Here is a 21,718-nt window from a genome sequence, read left to right as displayed (position 1 = left end):
CCACAGCGACTTCATTACCATCAGTGTGATCAGACTTTTGCTGCGAGGTGTTACATCGCCGGCTTCAGTCACGTCGAGCGGAATAATCCTCCAAACAAAGAATAACCATCAAAACGGGAAAATGTTAGGGGGGGAAAAAAGGCTTTATGTATTCACCGAGGACATGATCTCTCGGACGGAATAATGTCGCGCGCCGAGGACGTGACATTTCTCCCCGATAATAAATAATTTAAAAACACATTACGTCTGGTATTTTCATTATGCGACTCGGTGAGATGTTCGACGTTCCGGAGGGAGCGTCCTGAGCACTCATCACAACAAAGCTTTAGACAAACCGAAGACACTTGGTGGATTTCTCAAAAGGCTCGAAACAAATGAGAGTCAAAACTCCTTGGCACGGCGATGTTGTGTGTGTGTGTGCGCGCGTGTTAGTCTATTTCATTGTTGAGCGAAATATAATTAACACCTATCCACAAGGCTAATTTCTCCGCTGAATTTCCACAGGTCTTTCAAAGCCTAATGTCTCATTGTAACAGGCGCCAAAGAAAACAACAGAGTGTAATGCCAGATGGAACAAAGGAAAGACAAAGACCTGTGGCTGTTACGTACTCAACATCCACACGGATACCACTCTTCAGATATCAAAACCATCGTGTCTTTTTGTTTTGGAGCAAATCTGTTTATAGTGTTTTTAAATCTGCATATCAAAAAGCAAAGGGGGGTTGGCTAAAATATTACATTATCTTTCATAACTGTGCCAACGCGCTGCCACACAGTATCTTACGGTGAAGCTTTAAAGGCTCTTAAATCATTCTGACATCAACGCAACCTACTTCGCATCTATCCCCGCATAACAATGGGACCATAGGCAAAGGTGGAATCAAATTAACAGATCCGAGGAATCAATCACGGAGAATGAGGACCTAATTCTGAAATGACATTCAAAAGGTGTGAAACTCAAGCTGGAGCTGCAGGTGGTGAGGAGATTCCATTGCGGAGCAGAAATTAGCTGCTTTTTTTTTTTTTTTTTGCTTTTTTTCAGGCATGCCGCCACCAAACCCCTCACTCCTGCACCATTACTCCTTGTCTCCTCCCACTGTGTTGGCAAGGAGTTGAACAAAATAGGTCATATTACCAAAAACAATCGCACGGGGTGTGTCTGCATGCCTGCTGCCATTTACCAGCTCCCCACTTTGGTGCTTTATCCCTTCATTCTGTCTGTAGTCATTCAGTCAGAACAAATAAATCCTCTGCTCTTTATTACAAATTACCTGGAAAGGTGATGAAGCTTGTTTTTTTTATTACTTCCACTTATCAGGTCCTTTGATAACTAGGCGTTACAATAACCGCCACTATGTAGTTATAAAGGAACAGGTGAACTATTTTGAGCTATTTTCTGCAAAATTCTCCTCAAATTATTCAGTATTCACACAAAATACAAATGCTGTTTACTGTGTACGTTTGATGCATGGTTACGTACTGTAGAAAATGTAATGCTAAATTATTTACTTTGAAAGGCCCAGTTCTTCTAGACTATGTTAATTTGAGCTAGGTTATGAAAAAGCTAAGTCATTCGAACCGAAAATGATCAGAATAGATTTAATTTAATAGCCTTAGTCTATTAGAATATCAAACAACCTGTTGTTTTTTTTCATAGTGGCAGACGCCCTGTGTCAGATTCTGATTATGAATCAACCTTTTATTGGCTTTATGGTCCTTTTAACGATTATTATTGACCCCCCAAAAAAATCTAAACCCAAGAGACATGCTATCTGAGCTAAAAACCGAATGCCTGCCGTTTACAATGGCGGTAAAATGAAGTCTTTAACAGCTAGGACATTCGATCACTAGGCAAGCTGAAATTACAACTACGAGAGGGAGTGGGCAAGCTGTGAAAACATGTGGGAGTGATGGAAAGCCGGCACTTGTAGTACGTTTGGCGCCTTTCTTTGTCTTTGCCCTTTGTCCGGTCTATCTTTTCGAAGAAGGGTGTGACTGTGCACATGAACGGCTGCAGAACAACGCGGCTTCCTTGGAGCTCTGAGCCATGCCCGAATGAAACCCACCTTTTCGAGGAGTCGCAACACCAATACATAATCAAAGTAAAGATATCTAGGTCACAGCGGCCGTCTGCGTGAAAGAGGGCAAGCCAATAACTACAGCCCAACAATAGGCAGCAGTTAGCAGTGGAAGGCAGGCCAACTATTTAAACACGAAAACATGTTGCTGCCTCAGTGGAAAAAGAAAGCGAACGACGACCTTATACTTAAATCTCGCAGGCGCAACACAAGCCGAGCTTATAACCACTTAATTAAAAAGCCAAAACCTCTTTTAAAATTTGTAAACGTGAAGCCGCCTGCGAGAGTGAGAGTGGGCGCTGAGCAGAAAGGCCGCACGGCCACGGGAAGGTGTGTGTGAGCCTGCCGTCGTATGTGACCGACTAGAGAAGTGAAACAGAGACGCAACAAAGAGCGCTCGGGTAAAACAACAACACAACAATCAAAGAAAAAAAGCAGCGGAGCCAAGTTGTGTGGCTCCTGGCTCAAGACCGACTGAAAGGCAAGCATGACTTTGAACTGGAGAGCCAGCGTGAGCAGTGAGCTGGAGGGAAAACATGACGCCATTTTGAAAAGAGAATTAGACTGAGTTGCTCTCATACAAGTCTAAATCCTAACAGAGCGCAGGCACCGCTGTGCATGCAAGGGCACTAGCTAGTGTACGCTGCATGACACTGGCTTCTTCAATGCATTACTTAACACATGGAAATCCCCCAATCAGCGGCCCCCACTTATTTTCCAGTAAAAATGAAGGAAGCACAGGATCGCAACTCGCAACTACAGCTACAAAAAACTCCACAACAACTCCAACGTGGCGAACCCGTCAATAGAGGAAATGTAATTCGGCCACAGCAGATCTGCTACACCTGATTCAAATCTTGAATTTCGAGGGGGAACACGGTTTCTTTGGCACGCTTTTGACAGTGTGTGCGTGTGTGGTGTTTTTGATTTGCAGGACGTTGTTGATTTTAGTTAGCTCACTGCCCAAAGACAGAAGTGAAGCAAAAGGTCTAAAACAAATATTTCTTTTCATCAAATTGGTTTGTCAAATTTACATTTGCCATTGTTATTCTGTTATTCTAATATCTTTCTTGGCTTCGAACCCCTTCTGTGGTCATTTTTCTGTCTACAGCACGCAACAGAGGATACAAATCAATCCATTGTGGCGCATGCGACTCAGAATCGAATGCCTGTGAAGATTTTATTATCATCTAATTACACAACAGGAAGTAGGCTAGATGTTTTGACGCTGCAGAAACTTTCGAAGGAATGTCTCGGCCTATAATGCAGCCGTATGTATGCAGGGAGTGTATGTAAACAAGGTGAGATCAACACGTCATGTAGGCTGTCTGCGTCCTGGGGGTGCATGTGCCTGGCTGAGTCATGGCGTGTTAATATCAGCTATGTAATGTTATGCTAACATTTAGAACCAGCGTTCAGCCAGCAGCAAGAATCTTCTGCATTTTACTGATAACAACTGACAGTCAGTAATCTTTCACACATTATAACACACATGAAGAGTGGCTCATTCAGGTTCACACACTTGAGCGAGCCCAAAATATTTATAGAACGGGATTTCTACTCATAATTAAATCACATTTCATCTGGATGTAAATCTTTCCACGTTCTGTTTGTATTAGCTCATTTAACGTGCGCATAGTGCGTCAGTTTAAAAAAAAAATAAAATGAATGTGTGTATATTAAAAAGTGAACCACAAGGTTAGAGGCTGCACCTGAGATGACACGCAAAGACACACATGTCCATACCAGGGAAACAGATTTACACATTTCATCATCGTCTCCCATAGCCGCTGGAAGTTAGTGACAATGAACTTGTTTTCAATCACTGCAAAAGAGATGAATTGTACACTAACCTCTGTTCAGAGTAAAATATGTGTGTGGAATTGAAATGCCCAAGGTGGTGACTTAATATTCCAGCCTTATTGTAGCCTTAAAACCAAAGAGATATTGTCTTAATATCGAATTAGTCTTTGCCAATTATTGTGTCGTTGCCACTCTCCTAAAGTGACACTATAGTACCAGCTCTGCCGTGTTTGTCTCCGAACACTCTTAGCTTCAAATATAACGTATTAGGTCATAATATAGGAAGAAGAGTGACAGTAATAATGGGGCTGCTTGAGTCTGTCATTTATAACAGTTTATTACTGACAACCACGTAAATTCTAATTTATACATTATATATGAAGGCAATATGATCCAATATCAAACACGCCTGAGGTGGGTTGTGTGGACAAAGTCATTACTCCTGTATGCTTATTAGATATTAAACATGATAATACACAATAGTGTTGCAATAGTGTCTTTACCTGCGCTAAGAATAAGTGCTAAAATATAAATTAATGGTATTTGTTCCAAGACATTTGGAATCTCATGCTCTACGGAAATCTTATAATTAATTTAGACATGGCAACAGCATGTAAAATAATCTGTATATGAGAAATAAGTAAATAAATAACACAGCCTGATTATTCTACAGGCCACACTGTTAGACAGTATCAAACCCCAACATGTCACAGAATGTTTAAAGTTCTATTATTGTGTAATGACAACAAAATAGAGCTTTAATGGCTTTCTGATTATGTCCTATTTAGTATTTACATTGCTGGGGTGGCTGGATTTCAACTCCTGCTGAATAAACTGTAAATAAGTCTAAGAAAAATTACACGCCACTAAAGTAAAGATTAATGTTTGGATACAGTTCTGGCTTTAACACGCCAGTGATTAATTTCAGCCCGGGTGTTGCAAGAGCAGAGTGTGTTCACATTACATCTTTACAGTAGACTGTCCTGTCTGTCTTTACTGTACAGCGTGCGTACAGTGGCGACGCCAGGGTGTAAACACAACTACACTTGCTTTTAGATGCCAATACACGTGTAGCGGGTCCACTCCGCTTCCTCAAATTATCACCACCATCGCCGCTGCACGCTACATGCTCGCGACTCCCTAATGACGCCACGTTACAAACGCAAAAAGCGACGTGTGTAGAAAAATAGACCGCCTCAAAGGCAGTCAGGCAAGTGCACATTGGTGAGCGATGTTTGTTTGCGCTGCACTACTTTGGCGTACATGTGGAAACAGAGGGCGATGTTCTCCTTTCTCTCTGGCGGCAATGTAAACAAACATGTCTACGCCGCTGGGACATTTGTTGCATGCAGCTCTCCTCCTCCTCCTCCTCTTCCACCTCCAGCAGCAGGAGCAGCGACATAAACAATGTGCGAATGACAAACAGAAAGGGACCACGCATCCACGTTTTCCCCCCACAGGATGACAAAAAGAGGAGAAAAAAAAACGTCGCCCCGGGTCTCTTGCGCAAGAACTATTGGCGAATTCCTATCAAAACAGGAAGCTCGCGAGGGTCCGAAACGGCTACCAACACCAGAGGACCACTCACTTTTATCCACCAGCACCCCTAACCCAGGCAGCCGTCTCAAAATTTGACTGTTGCGTGACGAGAATGACACAAAAATCCAGTTTACCTGCTTCCCTCGGTAGAAGAGGCGCTGCTGCTGCGGGCTTACATTGAAGATGTCTTGTATTTTCAACCGTAAAGACTCAATTTTGGTCAGTCTAGAAAGATCCTCTACGGTTCGCGTCTCCTTCCCGTCTATGGTACGAACCTGGATCCACATCGTTGCGCCGCCCTGTTACGCCTCAAATAAATAGCAGATAAAGCAGCGTTGCTTTTTTTATTTTTTTTTGACTGCGACTATTATTGTTTTTTTCCAGGGTCAAATGAGACAGAAAGGAACAATTTTCAGGGCTCCATTGCCGTTTTCCTCTGCAGAGGTAACGTCGGAGTGGCTCGCGCAGGAGGTGTCTCACATGAGGTCGCGGCGCCAAGCAAATCTCGCGAAGTAACGTTAAGCGAGGACAGTGCGCAGTTAAAGGCACAGCACTCCCTTTACAGTAGAAAATAAGAAGAACCACGAACCATGCACGAAGTTCGCCGCTTGTTAAGGGGTCTCCAAAGTCGAATTAGACATCTGATGAATGATTTTCTGTCCTAGACCGAGTTGGGATTTAAGACATAGTAGTCCATAACAGTCCAGTGATAGTAAGCACTTTATAACAGGGGTGTCAAGTTCATTTTAGCTTGGAGGCCACACACAGCACAGTTTGATCATAAACGGGCCTGACGAGTAACTTAATAGAATAATAATCTATGAGTAATGACAACTACAGATTGTTTTCCATTTGTTTTTGTGCAAAGGAGAATCAGGAGAATGTTTACATTCAATAAACTATTCTTAAAAATTTTAATGTCTTAAGAAAAATTAGTGCAATTTAGGCACATTGCTGTCTGCTGTTTAGTCCTGGGTCTCAGAGTTGTGTTCTGTCCACTCCTTGCAGTCCTCTATGTAATTTTTCTGCATGCCAGTTTAGACCCAGTTTAGACCCTCTGGCCGACCGCTTTTGGCACACGGGCCATATGTTTGACACCTGTGCTTTATAACAATCTGAATATGTCTGGCATTGGGCTGGCATTTAATATAAGCCTATGCCATATGTATTCTTCCTGTCACTACAAAAAACACCCATGCATATTATTACAATCGACTTATTAACTTTCTCCTACCCCGATCGCTGGCTGAGCTCCTCCTGCAAGGCCCTGGCAATGGTTCCAAAATCTCAACTGGTCACTAAAGGAGACCAGGCCCTTCAGTCTGTGGATATCAAACATTACTGACCTCTTTTCAGTTTCTCTTTAAGACTTACATTGATCATATGACTTATTCTTGAGAGGTGGTATTCGATCAAACTATTTGAAATACTTAACTTACTATTTTATTTTTCTCGTATTTTATTTAGTATCTGTTTCTGATTGTAAAGCATATCTACTGGAGGTTCTCACAGCAGTTTTTAACATCAGGACCAACTACTCGGTCTTATCTTATCTTAGATTATGTTTTCCTATGTTCACTTGAAAGATACTATACAAGAAAAAAAGTTATTATTATTAAATTATCCTCGCGTTAGTTAAATGCATAATGGGATCAGTTGTGGAAGTGATTTGAAGGGACATTGCATTTTTTCAGTACAGTTTATAGTTTTCCATACTCCTTTCTACTTTATTAAGACTGTGATTGCAAGGATGGTGGAAGGTTGTTGCTACTTCAGAGAAAGCTCTCCATATTTGCTCCCCCACTGGGTCTGGTTAACGTGGAGCCACGGGGCACAATGACTGATTTCTAAACTGTACTGTATATTATAGGATTATACCATAAGACCAATTCCCTTGCTTTCCCAGAAAGACAAGTACACAACTGTAGCACAATCAAGCTCTAGGCAGAAGCTCTATCAAGAAACCAGCTCTTAATTTATTTATTTATTTTAAAATCTATACACTGGCTTACAGTTAGAATTGATTTTAAATTCTTGCTGCATGTTTTCAAATCATTTAATGGCTTATACAGTCAAGACATATGCTCTATCTATATGTATGAAAAATAAACCTATTAGGCACCGAAGATCTTTAAAGGAAGAAATAAGATCATGATTAAATGGTACTGCAATGCTGCTCACAGAGAGAACCATCTCTTACACACTCCCCAATAATCTTCTTCTTTAAGGTAATTTTCTCTGCCTATTTGTCCATTCATGCATTATTAAATTTGGCTAACTGGACAAATGAGTATACAGCATCTTTAGTTTTTTGTAGTTAATTTGGGACTGGTTTCAAGCCTTTTTTCATACGAGATAACCAACACTGTTATCACAAAACATTAATTATAAGACAATGAATAACCCCATAAATAACTAAAAACATACCTCAAAGAGTGTTATTGGTACATAATTTTACATTATTTCGTGGTGCATTACTCATAATTTTATACCAAAAACGAGGCCTATACTTGAATGAGACGTCCTTGTCTCACAATACCTCTTAGCTGAGCTGAAATCACTGTTAAGCACAGGCCCCCAGTGGCATAATTGTTTAATTAACAATAGTCCCAGCTGGAGACCTCCTCAGTGTCTCACATATGCCTATAACTGCCTGTATAAGATCTACTTGCTCTCCTGAAGCTGCAGGTTTAGTCCTTTGCTTATGTGATTTTTAAACATAGCAGTCGTATTTAGAAATGGAGCTGAATAAATTCAGGGGCAACGTTTTGATGTTTCAAGCAAGAATCCCTGCACATCCCCGCCTCAACCTTAGGCCTACATAGTACAGTAGTCCAAAACATTAGCCAGGGAACTCCTATGCCCTGATGTATGTCTGACAGGAAGCTTGTCCTCTTTGGGGAATTTCCAAATCCTGTTTTGTTCTGTAATTAACATACACACTAGCCCCCCAGCTTAGCCATAGACCGATCAAGCATTTGGTGGAGCTATTTATGGAGCGCTGAGGACCTGAGGTTAAGGGCTACCAGACATGCAAAAATAGGAGTAAACACCTGAGAGGCTAAAGAAAGGGCTAAAATCCCTCGGGGTGTTCAGCGTTGACGTACAGTATGAAGTCTATTAGCGACTAGCGACATCTAGCGGTTAAAAGTGAGACGTCTGTGTAACAGTGTCTCCCATAGTTCATTGAAAAACGTCTTAGCGCTCGAGTTATGAATGAATGATTAAAATACTCGGATGTTGTTGACTCATTGTTGTGCATAGTAGCCTTCCAATATGAGTATTTTTCTATTTGTTATTATTATTTTTTTCTGAAATGACAAATGTCTGTGTTTAATCGCCTTTCCGTGACAATGGCTGACACAATCGCCTGTCCTAAATAATATAAGGTAAATAGTCCGTGCGTCGGCATTTGCTTTCAAAATCAAAACAATCCAGCGTGACACGGAACCAGCTTGTCTACCCTACGTCCGGCTGCGCACATTTGCATCGGGTGCACGCAGGGTGGAAGTGGACGATATCAGCGGTCTTCAGGCAGCCCAGAGTGAGAGTGCTCGGGTACAGTTGCCTTTTTTTTTGTAACGCCACAGCGTTCACAACATACCAGGCACACGGTACAAACCTGTCTCTTGAGTGAACGTGCGAATCTATACGTCTCGTAAAGTAGATGTCAACTTCAAAAACCTAGCTCGTTGGCGGAATAGCTCGCGATAAGGAACTGTTACGCTTTGTCAGACCATCAGCTAGTGTTACTTGTAATGGTCTGTCACTGACATCATTCCGTGCGATGACGACATGCTGTCCCTGCATAACTTCTCATCTGCCGGACATTTAGTTGCGACGTTTTTTCTTTTACTATGGAAAGCGAACGCAGCAATTGCAGGCCCCGGGTTGGAGACAATAGCAAGCTAAGCCAGCTAGCAAGCTGTCGTAGCTGCTAAAAGCTTCACGCGTGTGTGTGTGTGTGTGTGTGTGGAGAAGCACTGGAAACGTCGAGGTATGTCGTCGAGCTAACCCAATTGTGTCTCCGGACAGTTTGTTGTGCACTTATTGAGCACGTGGTCGCGGTACGGGAAGTGATAAGGAAGTACCCACCCCAAGAGAAAGCAAAACAAACTTTTGGTTTCTTGTTGTTATTTTAACTACCCGTTAGCTAGCCGGCTAGGAGCTAACTTCGTGCTAGCTCGCCATTGATCCGGAGGAAAAGAAAAGTTTGCAAAGATCACATTGGTAAATCAAGTGGGATCATTTGCTTGTGGTGTGGGCCCAGTCACAAGAGGTAAACATTCCCGTTTTTCATCTCGTGTCTGTGTTAATGTGACCTCGTTTCATGGCAGGAGTTACAATGAAAACAAACAAGCCCAGTGATGTTGGGTAAGGTAAGGGCAAGTCACCTCAATGCTGTCGCGTATTTTGGAACTCGGAACATAAACGCTTAGTCAGCGATGTTTACTCGTCCTGCTCTAGATTTCAATCAAAAGTCGTTTGATTAATACATCAAAGTTTGCCATAGGTGACACCTGTTACCCTCTTCAGGTGCCTGTGCCATGGATCAGGAGGGTGTGACAGACCAAATCACTGCAGCCTGTAGCCAGTTGTTGTTCCACAACCAGGACTTGGCCTTGACTGACCGAGCACCCTCGCTGCCTAGCTCTGACACCATGTCCTCACAATCCAAATGGATGAGCAACAGAACTGAAGACACTGACCTGGCTGTGAGTGCTGATGGGCTGAGTAATGGCACCGGTGAAGTTGCACTACTATGTCCTGGAGATAGTGGGGAGGTCACTGCCGAGGGCGACAGCCTTCCTCTGAGCACAGATGGCATCCCAGAGTTTTCTAACAGTGACTTATCATTGCCCGAAGTTTGCATCTCCACCAACAGCAATAGCTTTGAGGAGGACATGAACTATGAGGTCCAGCAAGCATATAGGATATTCACTGGCTTTCTCCTGGACAAGCACAAAGGAATCACCAGCCCGTTCCTCCAGCCTGTTGGACACCAGGAGGCCCACCATGGCGTTGGAGGGGTTAAGGGCAGGGGTCAGTCTCAGGTCAGGCAGTCAATGTGTTTGCGGAGTATGGAGGCGAAGTTTATCAGCCAGGAATATGAAACCATAACAGAGTTTGTAGCGGACTTCAGGCTAATGTTGGAGAACTGCTACCGATACCACGGGGTGGACCACTGGATTTCCAAACAGGCTCAAAAGCTGGAAATTATGCTGGAGCAGAAGCTTACATTGCTGTCCAGGTAAAAATCATTGAATTACATGGTTGTTGTTTCCATCCTACTGTTGTTATTATTAATACCGATGATACATATTAATAATGATTATTGTTGTCATTCATAATAATTATAATAATACATTGTTAATTTATCAAAAATGTTCTATTTTTGTCTTCCCACCATCTCTCAAACAAGGACACTGCGAGAGAAGACAGCCTTAGCTGTGACTTCTAAAGGACGTTTCGGTGCAGAGGAAGAACGGGCCTCGGTGGGCACTTCCACACGGAGGAGGTTGGCTCCTCGTAGCCTCGCTACCATCACTGTTGGTGGGCATGAGTCTATCATGGTACAGACCCTACGACTGGAAGAGCAACAAAGGGCCAAGGAGGAGAAGAGGTAAGAATTTGAAAGAGAAGATTGAAATAGAGTTGTATGGTATGTTGCCAAAAAACACAACTGTACCCTGCCTTTTCAGGCAACGTGATATTGAGAAGAAGGAAGCAGAAGAAATGTCAGCCAAGGAGGTGGAAGAGTGGGAGCAGAACTTGCTGTCGCAGGCTTCTCCCCAGACTGTCGACACCCTTTGGGAGCTCCCAGCCATAGGACACTTTCTCTGCCTGGCTCAGACTGCCCTTAACCTTCCCGAGATTGTATTTTTTGAGCTGGAGCGTTGTCTGCTGATGCCCCGCTGCAGCCTGCTCCTCTCCAAAATCATGTCTTCCCTACTGTCACCTCCACAGCGGAGGGCGACTCTACACCGCCGGCCAGCCCTGCCTTACTGCCGCTGGGAGTCAGAATTAAGGCAGCGAGTAATGGGCTGGTACCGGTCTGTCGGTGCCTCCCATAATCAGCCACGTCGAGCTGAACAACTTGGACTTTGCCACCAGTTTTTCAGCATCCTGGGGGAGGTGAGTCCTTTAGAGGAGAGACCTTTTCACTTGTTGCCCTTCTACCAGCGAGTGTGGCTTCTGAAGGGTCTGTGTGATCATGTGTATGAGACACAGAAGGATGTACAGGACGCTGTGCTGGCTCAGCCCATCCATGAATGTCGGGAATCTATTTTGGGTTATGACAGTAAAGAGAACGCATATATACATTTCCCACATTTCTGTGGGGCAGACTTGAGGATATATTGCCAGAGCCCCAGCACACCCCCTGCGTTCCCTTTCCCTTCTGTGTTGGTTAAAAGGGTTGAAAATGAGCCAGGGACAGAGGGTGAAGAGTCGGATGGAATAAAGGATGAGGGGGATCAAAATGACAGTGGATGTTATGGACTTCAAATGGATGCAGGAGAGTCTGTTGATTTTGGAAAAGGGAGAACAGAAACACCTGGGGTCTTCAACAAGCAAAATGGAAAGGAGGATGAAGATAAAAAAACATTTAAAACATGGTCACTAATGAAGAAAGAGATGTCTGAATCGGGGTCCTCTGATGAAGATTCTAAATTGGACCTGAAAATGCACACTAACCCCTTATCCCTCACACACTGTAGTCCGAATAAGGGAGGTGGTGTGAAAATAAAGGAAGAGACTTTACATGTGGAGCACCAATCCAAGTGGCCCACGATAAAGCAGGAGCAAGAGCAGGAGCAGGGACTGTCATTGGGTTCAATGCGCACCATTAAAGCAGAGACACAAGATCCCTGTCTGAATGTAGGGGAGCACAGCTACACAGGCAGATCCCCTGCTCGCTCAGCGAATTTGGCCTCCCCAACCAAGCCTCTGATGCTCAAAATGGAGGGAGAACCTCCCCGTCAGGAAAACCAAATATCTTCCTGTCTGGAATGTTGTAAAAGCAAAGCTAGTCACCTTAGATCAGAGGAATACAAATGCTGCTGTGGTGCTTCGGCAACTCAGTTATCCTCTGAGAGCACTCAAAACTCGAGTGAAGAAAGAGTGAATGACAAAATCTGGACTAAAAAAAAGAAGCGGAAGAAAAATCGAGGGAAGGGACAGCTGCTGAGCATGAAACGAGGACACAAGCAGCTGCAGCATGTGGACAGGATGAGGCTGTCCCCAGCAGAGGCTGCTAATTCTCCAACTCAGACAGCTGCCACAGTTATCAAGAGAAAAGACAAGAAGAAAAAACATAAAGCAGGTGAGGAAAGGCTTAACGTTGTTCAAGCACATTGTAGTGTACAATGCTATGCAAAATAATAACTTGTTGATTACTTACCTGTTAACTTATTGACAGGAAAAAAGCCTGAATCGTCAAAGAATGTCGACGATGAACTCCCATTTGAGCCTTCGTTTAAGGTAAGCACACTCAGTTAACATTTTATGCTTTAAATCTTAGTCTCACTATTCTTGTCTCTGTCTTTTTTCTCCTATGCAGTTGGTTTGCACCAGTCTTGAGGAATTGCGAGAACTGATAAGCAAGACAGAAGATGAACTTGATGATCTGGAGAGTGCAAAAAAGCGATTGGTAGGTGCAGCTACCGCCAAGATGATTACTGAAATGTGTCATTATTTTAATGTTGTGAACTTAACTAATGTTTCCATCTCATGTTTGAACTGGCAGGGTCGATGGTATTATAGGAGAGAAGCAGTGAAGGACCTCCATAGCACTCTAATTAGACTACTGAATGAACTCTCACCCTGGGAACCCAAGCTTGTTAAGGCCTATCAAAGAAACAGGTTAGACATCCAAACAGCAGTTTGATAAATCTTTCATTAATTTCATTTTTAATAGTTCATCACGTGAAAGTTTTGCCCATTTGACCAACATAGAGCATTATGAACTCATCATTGATTTGGCATTGCTTTGTAATATATCATCCTTGCTGAATCAGAAAGATATCCTCCTCTTGCTTCTATTTTGCTTCTATTATAGGCTTCGCTTGAAGAAAGAATTTGATGACTTCAAGAAACACCCTGAGTACAATAACTTTGTACGTGAGGAGTGCGTTTCATCGTCGTCATCAGATGATGAAGAGAGGGATTACGAGAAGGAAATGTGTTCATTCTCTGATCATTATGGAAGATCAGAAGAGGAAGACCTAGAACATAAGGTTCCTAGAGGCCTTTGGAGGGGAGGTAAATAATCAAACTTGAAACATTCAAAATTTGTCTATTGAACTTGTATATGAAGCAGTTTAGCTAATAATTCTTGCATTTCTAATAGACAATTCTGTTGTGTTCTTAGCAAGCACCAGGGAGTTTGTGGCTGAGTCTGCTGGAGAAAAAAACGTGACCTGCAGACCTCTGAACCACCTTAAACATCCTCTGACTAGCCCAGAGAAAGGCATCACTCTTCTGCCAGGACTTCAGACTGTAAACGTTGACGAGTCTCTGCCACAGTCTATATCTGAACAAACACCAACAAATCAATCCAGGGATCCAACAGGGATAGCAAGGTTACCAACCAATATTTCAGTGTCACCCAAATCCCCCATCCTCAACCCCACCAGTGGACTACCTAAGGGCTACACGCCCATTCCCACCCTGCTGGCTAAGAGTGTGGGGAACAAAGTGACCTTAATGAAACGACCTGCTGATTTCAGAAGTGTTAACAATGTAGATGGACATAGCAAAGGGTCTTTCGTCTCCCTGCCCACTGCAGTGGCTAAAACAAAACTTTCAAAAGCACAAAGTTCTTCATCCCAACTTAACTGTCCACAAGGACCACAGCAAACACATGCACTTGTACGCCCAGCAATGGCCACTGTTACGGCAGCTCTTCCTAAATCACAGCAGGCCATGCCAACCCAGACTGTACCAAAAAATCCTGTCCAGGTTGTGTACAAAGTACCTGAGGGACTGGGAGTTATAAGGAAAGATAGCAGCAGCAGCAGCAGCAGCAGCAGCCCAGTCAAGGTCTCTGTTCATCCTGTCGTGGACCAGAACACTGGGGAAAAGATCATGCAGCAAGTGGTAATCCTACCCTCTAACCTTCTCATTAACAAAAGTGAAGCAAAGGCATCCTCTTTACATCAACACGAGGCTAAAGGCTTTCAGGTTGCTGTTCCAAAAGTGGCTGGCTCTCTATGTATGTCCACCGATGTGCCTGGGTTCAGCATTCCTGAAAACAGAATTCCTGTTCAACATGTGGCTCCTCTAAAAGATGCCAGGACAGAGAGGACTCCTTCCCCATCTGTTTCCCCTTGTTTGCCACAAGTGTCTGTCAACACAGCGGGATTTAAGGGTGCACAAGTATGCAGTGTCCAAACTAGCACATCGCAAGCAGTCACATCAAACCCTTCAACTGTCACAACTCTTTCCAGTGCAATTTCTACTGAGTCTGTTAAATCTACAGATCCTAAGCAGGAGCTTAAGACGGTGTGTATCCGTGACTCACAGTCCATCCTGGTAACAACTAGAGGAGGCAACACAGGCATCGTCAAAGTCCAGACATCCTCGGATCAGAGCGCACTAGGGTGTTTTCCCACCAGTCCAGTCATCACTATCTCACCTCAGTTTAAAGCCTTCCTTGTATCCAAGACATCAGCAACTCTGTCTCCTGCTACTCCCTCTCAGACTTCTCCTTCCCCTGTTGCAGCAGTGACTAGCATCGCAGTGGCCCAACCTCAGAAGCAAGTTCCTTCAGCATTAAAGCCCCCTTCGATTGTTACAAATCCCATGTTCACATCGGTCACTGGTAGCATTCCCATAACAGGCTCCAGAAGCCAGACTGCAGACACTACAGTTGCTTTAAGTCAAGGCTCCAGTACCTCAGCTGGTTCTACAGCTAAAACAATGACTTCCCAACTAGTGAAGACAACTACTGCTGGATCTCTAGTGCAAGCTTCAGTTTTAGAAAACACAGTTGTTGTCCCATCAGTGAGTAGTTCTGGAGTTCCTCAAGTTGTCACACAAGATTTCATCAACAAGACTGGTGTGAAACGAGCAAGTACTGATGAGAGATCCCCAGTTGCTAAATTCATCCTCGTTACTCCATCTTCTTCTTTGGCCTCCACTGTAGCTTTGCCCAAAGGTGCGCCCTCATCCACAAATTCAGTTCCTAGTTCAAGAGTGGTGTTCATCAGCCAGCCAAGTGTGACATCCTCTACCACCTTCATGGGAAATATTCCAAAGCAGACGATGTCAACTAGTGCAAGTGGACAGGTGCTGACCAAGTCAATACCAAGTCAGACTCTGAAAATGGGATTAAGGACAAAGAACATCACTCTTCCTTCAGGTAGGTTTTAAGTTTTTTCTCTATCTTACAGAGTCTGACAGATACTGGGCTGAATGCATCTTGTTTCAAATTTTGTATGGAATACTGATTCCTTAAAGTATAAGTCTAATCAATTCATAACCAAAATTGATCAATTGAATAAAATATTTTTCTTATGTGTCACCAGGGCTTCGAATCCAGTTGTCAGGGAAGACAACAACTATCGGACAGAGTATTGGTGCCCTGTCACATTCTCCTCCTGAGGGCACACCAATGTCTGTCTCAGGATGTCGAGACAGCACCGCTGGAATGCTCCCAGTAACAAGCTCAATTGCCATCACAAGTTCTCCTCAGCTTGCCCCTCACAGTTCTCTGACCACCAGCTCCCAGCTCCTGGGTATCTCTTCCTTCTCCCAGGCAAGTTGTTCTACATCCACATCCACATTTTCCACTCTGCCTGCAGGAAACATAATCAAGCGGGGCCTAAGTATGCCACCAAGTATACTGTCCAACAGCTCTCACGCTCAGGTAACCACTACCATGGAGAGCAATCCAGACCAAACCAAATCCACTCGTGGATGCCAGTCCTCGTCTGTCCAAAGTGGCATTGGTGAGGCAACCACTTCCTTCTTATCTTCCTCTCAACTTGCTTGCAATACAACAAAAAGTCCCCTCTCTGTACCAGCCACCTGTACTCCATTTACCACGTCTGCTACACAGTCTGGCACAGTCCAGCAGAGAATAGTCATCAACACCTCTACGCCTCTTGCTGCTGGCACACAGATCCTCCTTAACAATGCACGCTTTGTGGTCCCACCCCAGGGTTTGGGTCCAGGCAGTCACGTCCTTATCCTCTCAAGCCCTGCACCACAACAAGTGCCTACTGCCAGTGCTACCGGCACTGGAGAATCAGTACCTCCCCAAGGGGCAAGCCATGCCATTGTATCTCCTCGGGTACCAGTTTTACCCCAGTCCCCACTGGTACCCCAGTCCCCAGTCAGGCTGCCTGGGATGCCAGCCGTAAGTTCTCCTTTTGCATCATGTACACTTGCTACTGGTTCATCATTGCTAGCAACCCCTCCTAATGTCTTGCCAGTAAGACTGGCAGGAACACCTGGCCTAAGCTCAACATTGCCAAGTAAAACAAATGTAGTGTCAGCTCTTCCTAGGTTGCCAACTCCACAGGCTGGTAACTTTGCATTACCTCCATTAGGTACATCCACTCTAGTGTCTTCTCCAAGGTTACCCAGTGTACCAGCTCTAGTTTCTCCACTTGTAACCAGTGCCCCTGGTCTTGGTTCAGCACTGGCTACATTCAGCTTAGCTACCAGTACTCCAGCACAAGCTGTATGTTCATCTGCCGTTTCACCTGCAGTAGCACATCCCTTACCCAGATTATCAGGGCCTCTATCATCCTTGCCTGTATTACCCAGCCCATCAGATGTTGTCATCCCTGGCCCTGTCGTATCAGTTTCCTCACCTTTCTCCTCAGCTGCAGCTCCTGTTGTAGGAGAAAACACAACTTTGCACTGTCAACTTCCTGCCCCACAGATGGTTGCAGTGGCAACTCTGAGCTCCGGCATACAACCTAAACAGACAGCAGTTAGAATTACAGCACCCTCAGCCTCACAACCCCAGGCTTTAGTGTATGCTGGATTAGGCAATGCGTCTATCAAAAAAACAGTAGCAGTCATGCAGTCAGTGCCTGCTTGCACACGGACACAAGTGTTGCCAACAGTGGCAGTCCCACCAATTGTTAGTCCAGTGTCTAGGATGCAGACACTGCCCATTGCCACGGTTCCACCAATCGGAAGCACTGTCAACACCTTTGAAACCACACCTGTGGCAACGGCACCTCCACCCAGCCCCACCGTATCAGTCATGTCAGCTCAATCAATCACACCACTGAAGACAAACAACACCATCCACCTACCTGTCTTACTGACCAATCAAGCAATTGGGAAACACACTCTTCAGACCTCCACCTTGGGTATGCATACCAATATGACATCCAAGCTTCTCATTAGTCCTGATGGTGCTGTTTTGGGTACTGCTCCATGTCAGGTCAATCCAGCACAACTGACTGCCTTCCCCAAACCTCTGGAAGCACTGGTGATTTCCTCCAATAGTTCCACTGGAGCACTACAAACACATGATTCCTCTTTGCAGCATTCACGGGCAGACACAAAGTGAACCAATTAAATGAGACGGTGTCAGCTATGTCAGGGCTCAGACACCACTTTTTAGCTGCATAGTTTTTGAAGGTTTTGTATCTGTTACTTGTTGTAGTACTGGCAAGACTTAAAAGAACTGGGTGCTTTTACATCTATAGTTTGATTCGTAACTTAAACGTAGGAGGTTTGTAGAAGTCACTTTTTCCCTACGGTTAGATCATTTTATAGATAAATTCAGACTGACATTCTGATGTGTACTGTGATTGGTTTCTCATATGGAAACAAATGATAGGTTCTTGACTTTCCTTGATTTGCTTCATGGCCAGTATTTACAACTGTTACAACAAAATCAACGCAATCAGAGGGTAGATTTCATGTCAACCTTTTGCAAGATAAAAGTTTTTGTCTCATTAGATTTTGTTTCAAGAAGTATTAATTGGTTTACTACTCATCCTCGTTTCTGCTTGCTCTACTGTATTTGTCATTTTGAAAAACAAAACAATATTTCTACATCCAGTCTGACATTTTTTCAATCAATAACTTTTTGAGAACTACATTTTAATTTTTAGAAATATAAACTAATAGACAAATTTGTACTACATGTTGAAGCCCATGTAAATGTTTTGAAGTCACATTTATTTATTTTTATCATATAGATTTTTCAAAAAATATTCACTAGGTACATTTTCATTGAATAATAGTGGACGCTACTGCATGGAAATAAACAATGCGATTGTCCCGAAAGAATGTCTCTGTGCTCATTCTTTATACACAGATTTGTGAAGTCACTTCTATAATGTTTATTCAAACTACCTACAGTACATACGTTGTGGTCAATCAAGTAAGTCATTTTGCAAAGTGAGAGATACAGCAATTTCATCTGTGTGTATGCTAAAGTACAAAGCGTGCAGAGCTATAATGAAAGTGATATGAAAAATCCAATTATCATCAGGCAAAAACATTTTTTCCATTCCTCATAAGACATCCGTCTTCAACAGAGATCCTTCAGGGGGAATAGGGAGGAGGCAGCGGCCCTGAGGAAATCTTTTCATAGGCTGGAGGAGCGTTTGGAACCTGTAGAAGAGTGGGACAAATGTATTCAAATGAAGCAGCTGCAGGGTTATATAGTTTCACTTCATGTCTGTCGAGTCTGTACTTCGGTGCAAAGTTTACTTCATCATGGTTAAACAATCAAATACAAAATTTACATTTTACACACATGGAAGTCCATGTCGAATGTGAAAAGAGTGTGCGGTCCTGATCCTGCTTCCATTTTCCTCCACACTTGAATACACATATTTGCCTTGGGAATGCGACATTTTAATACCTACCCCTGGTCTGGTGACATAATAATCTCTCCTTCAGGCATCCACTGTATTGGCTCTACACTGTATTTCGAACTCAGAGGCTTTGTACAAGACTAATTCCCTCTGTCTTGGAGGTCGGTTTGCATGGTTAAAGTATGTTTATGTGGTAACTGCAGTATTTAAAATAATATAAATTAAGAAAGAGCTATGTGTTCCATATGTGTCATTAAATTACTACGGCAGAGGAAGTTACTGTTGAAGTCCAGGTAGAAATAGTCAGGGGGTAGTTAACTCACCACAGGTCGTAAGCTGCCAAAATCAGTGAGAGCCATCTTGTTATCTGCTGAAGGTCCTGCCTCTGAGTAGTGACCCCCCATGTGATTTGGTGAACCTGATCTGGAGCTCTGTTGAGTTGAGGTTGTGGGAAAAATGAGAAATGAGACCGTTATGATATACTGTAGGAAAAGAAAGGAGAACAGTCATGCAAAGATACAAAATGGAACATAGTCATTGTCTATGTAAATGAATCAGAAATAGCAAGTTTATGCTGGATTAAAAAATAGAGAGAGAGAGAGAGAGAGAGAGAGACGTTAAATGTGAACCCGCCTTTGTCATTTAATGGTTAATCAAGAGATTTACCTGTATAAATAAAGGTTTAATAATAATAATACAAAGTGAAATGTGATACACTCACCCTGATTATTCTGTAGCCACTCCTTTTCTTGAAGTACCAGCAGCCAAGGATGAGGAGACCCGCAAGGATGACCACCAGCAGGGCTATGCCCAGTGCCCTGTGATGCACAACCCATGTGACACTTTAAACATTTTTTTTTTTTTTTATAGCATCACTACAATGTGGTTCCAGACTATACAACAGATTCATGTAATGTCTGATCAAGCACAGGTTTATTTTTTTGACTGGAAAACATACTCTTCAGCTCTGACGTCTCCTCGTCTGCCGCTGGAAAAGTAGATGTTAAAGTCTCCACGAGGCATCCCGTCTGTACGATTGCACTTCATAAAGCTGCAAGTTAAAGGGGAGCCAGATCAGCAAATCAAAGAAAACCAGTCGAGTATCTTGAAGTTATTAAAACTGTATTTACATCATTCGATCACATTTAAACACTTTATGCGTTGGAGTCATCACTGAGCAGAGCACAAGACCAGAGCAATTATCATTGATGTTGTTTACCTGTAACGACTTTGCTTAGTCTGTTTTGGGTAGTGAAAGCAAACTATAACATAAAGTAAATGAATCGAAATGTAAAGTAAGCCTAGGGATCGTGCAAAGTGGCTCTGCTCTTCTTGGTGGCAACATCAGACGCAACAGTTAATCAATGATGCATGAAAGGTCAATCCAAAATACGTTGTTTTTTTTGCTCCATAACTAAATAAAGTACGCCTACAACACGGGTACCTCTACTAAAGAACAAGTACGAGGCAAACAGACGACCATCTTACCGAAATGGATGTTTGGCTTGCAGAGAACTGTTCCTCTGGTTCGGAGAGCTTTCTCAAAAAGACCCAGAAAGAGAGCTCTGTGTTATTTCACTCCTCAAATATCTCTTACCTCAGTGTGCCGGAGAGCAGAGAGGGGCAGAAAACCCCTCATGACCGTCACGGGTTACAGACTCATGGTTAAACCCATTGAAGCAGTCTTAATAACCGTGAAACCCCCGCGGCCCTGAACGCAACATTATTATCCACTCGTGAAACTACCGGCGTCAGCTGCTGGCCTTTCATAAGAAACAGAGTGAGTGTGTGCATGATCAATGCCGTGACTTCATACATCTGAATACATCTGTATACATCCTAATAATATTGTTATTGTACAAGTATCATTATGTAACTTAAACAACAGGTGAAATAGTTTAACCTGTGATAATTTTCGAGGTGTTCTGATACGAAAAAGTAAATAAAAATGTTAAAATGTAAAACATTTGATTAATTTTATGTCAAAGTGGTAGTTTATTGTCTTCAAATGTTCAAATATAGGTAAATGTCAGATTCTGATAAACAAACAAAACAAATAAGGTCCGTTAACAAGGGAATTGCTAACATCTGTGGAAAAATGTTCACTCGTGGATTTTTAAATTTTTGTTAGACAAAATGCTACTGTTTAAAGAAATCCCATGCGAAGTGGTTTGATATAATTACAAACAAACTAACTAAACGAGCAAATAAAAGCAAACAAACGCAACACCAACCAAAAGTCACACATTACAGGGGGATTGGAGGTTGAGATTGCTTTTTCAGTCTTTACAATATAAAGTTTATGCTATAAACTATAAATTGAGGCAAATCTTTGGTGGTGCAAAATTACTTGAAAATTTAGTAAAAGACACATACAAGCGTATTTCCCTTGTTTACTTTGTGTTATCACTCAGGTCGCTTCTGACCCGCCGTGTTTCAATGAAATTTTCCTCGCATAATTAAAATATCACAATCTAAAAATGAGACAGACAACAAGCCATG

The 21,718-nt window shown here is 43.0% G+C and overlaps 3 protein-coding genes across 8 annotated transcripts in view; 1 reads left to right on the top strand and 2 right to left on the bottom strand.

The window, feature by feature from the left end:
* The window catches only part of LOC124996428 (E3 ubiquitin-protein ligase UHRF2-like), a 32,366-nt gene extending 26,441 nt beyond the window's left edge, over positions 1 to 5,925 (bottom strand). Inside the window, exon 1 of one of the 2 annotated variants that reach the window (XM_047569439.1) lies at positions 5,555 to 5,925. In XM_047569439.1, coding sequence (XP_047425395.1) covers positions 5,555 to 5,707 — 153 coding nt within the window. In that variant the 5' untranslated portion in view covers positions 5,708 to 5,925. The remainder of the gene's footprint in view (positions 1 to 5,554) is intronic. The other variant, XM_047569441.1, reaches the window with a different exon arrangement.
* Positions 5,926 to 8,897: 2,972 nt separating this feature from the next.
* On the top strand, positions 8,898 to 18,053 carry LOC124996660 (uncharacterized protein KIAA2026). 5 transcript variants are annotated; one of them, XM_047569906.1, is made up of 10 exons: positions 8,898 to 8,978; positions 9,957 to 10,671; positions 10,843 to 11,043; positions 11,123 to 12,744; positions 12,841 to 12,902; positions 12,982 to 13,071; positions 13,168 to 13,283; positions 13,480 to 13,682; positions 13,792 to 15,783; positions 15,950 to 18,053. In XM_047569906.1, the coding sequence occupies exons 2-10, from the start codon at positions 9,968 to 9,970 to the stop codon at positions 17,953 to 17,955; spliced, it is 6,996 nt and encodes a 2,331-aa protein (XP_047425862.1). In that variant the 5' UTR covers positions 8,898 to 8,978; positions 9,957 to 9,967; the 3' UTR covers positions 17,956 to 18,053. The 5 variants fall into 5 exon arrangements, with proteins under 5 accessions (XP_047425862.1, XP_047425861.1, XP_047425860.1 ...); XM_047569905.1 differs by having other exon boundaries at positions 8,925 to 9,417; XM_047569904.1 differs by having other exon boundaries at positions 8,925 to 9,699.
* Positions 18,054 to 18,551: 498 nt separating this feature from the next.
* On the bottom strand, positions 18,552 to 20,867 carry mlana (melan-A). Its single transcript, XM_047569908.1, has 5 exons — positions 20,705 to 20,867; positions 20,175 to 20,267; positions 19,938 to 20,034; positions 19,540 to 19,647; positions 18,552 to 19,010 (listed from the first exon to the last, which is right to left on the bottom strand). Exons 2-5 carry the CDS (start codon positions 20,261 to 20,263, stop codon positions 18,942 to 18,944), a joined length of 363 nt encoding a protein of 120 aa, XP_047425864.1. The 5' UTR covers positions 20,264 to 20,267; positions 20,705 to 20,867; the 3' UTR covers positions 18,552 to 18,941.
* Between the last annotated feature and the right edge of the window lie 851 nt (positions 20,868 to 21,718).

The sequence above is a fragment of the Mugil cephalus genome, chromosome 19 (genome assembly GCF_022458985.1).
Source record: "Mugil cephalus isolate CIBA_MC_2020 chromosome 19, CIBA_Mcephalus_1.1, whole genome shotgun sequence".
NCBI classification, from domain to species: Eukaryota; Metazoa; Chordata; class Actinopteri; order Mugiliformes; family Mugilidae; genus Mugil; species Mugil cephalus.
The sequence above is the reverse complement of the archived record's forward strand: the minus strand, read 5'-3'. Positions and strand labels throughout refer to the sequence as shown.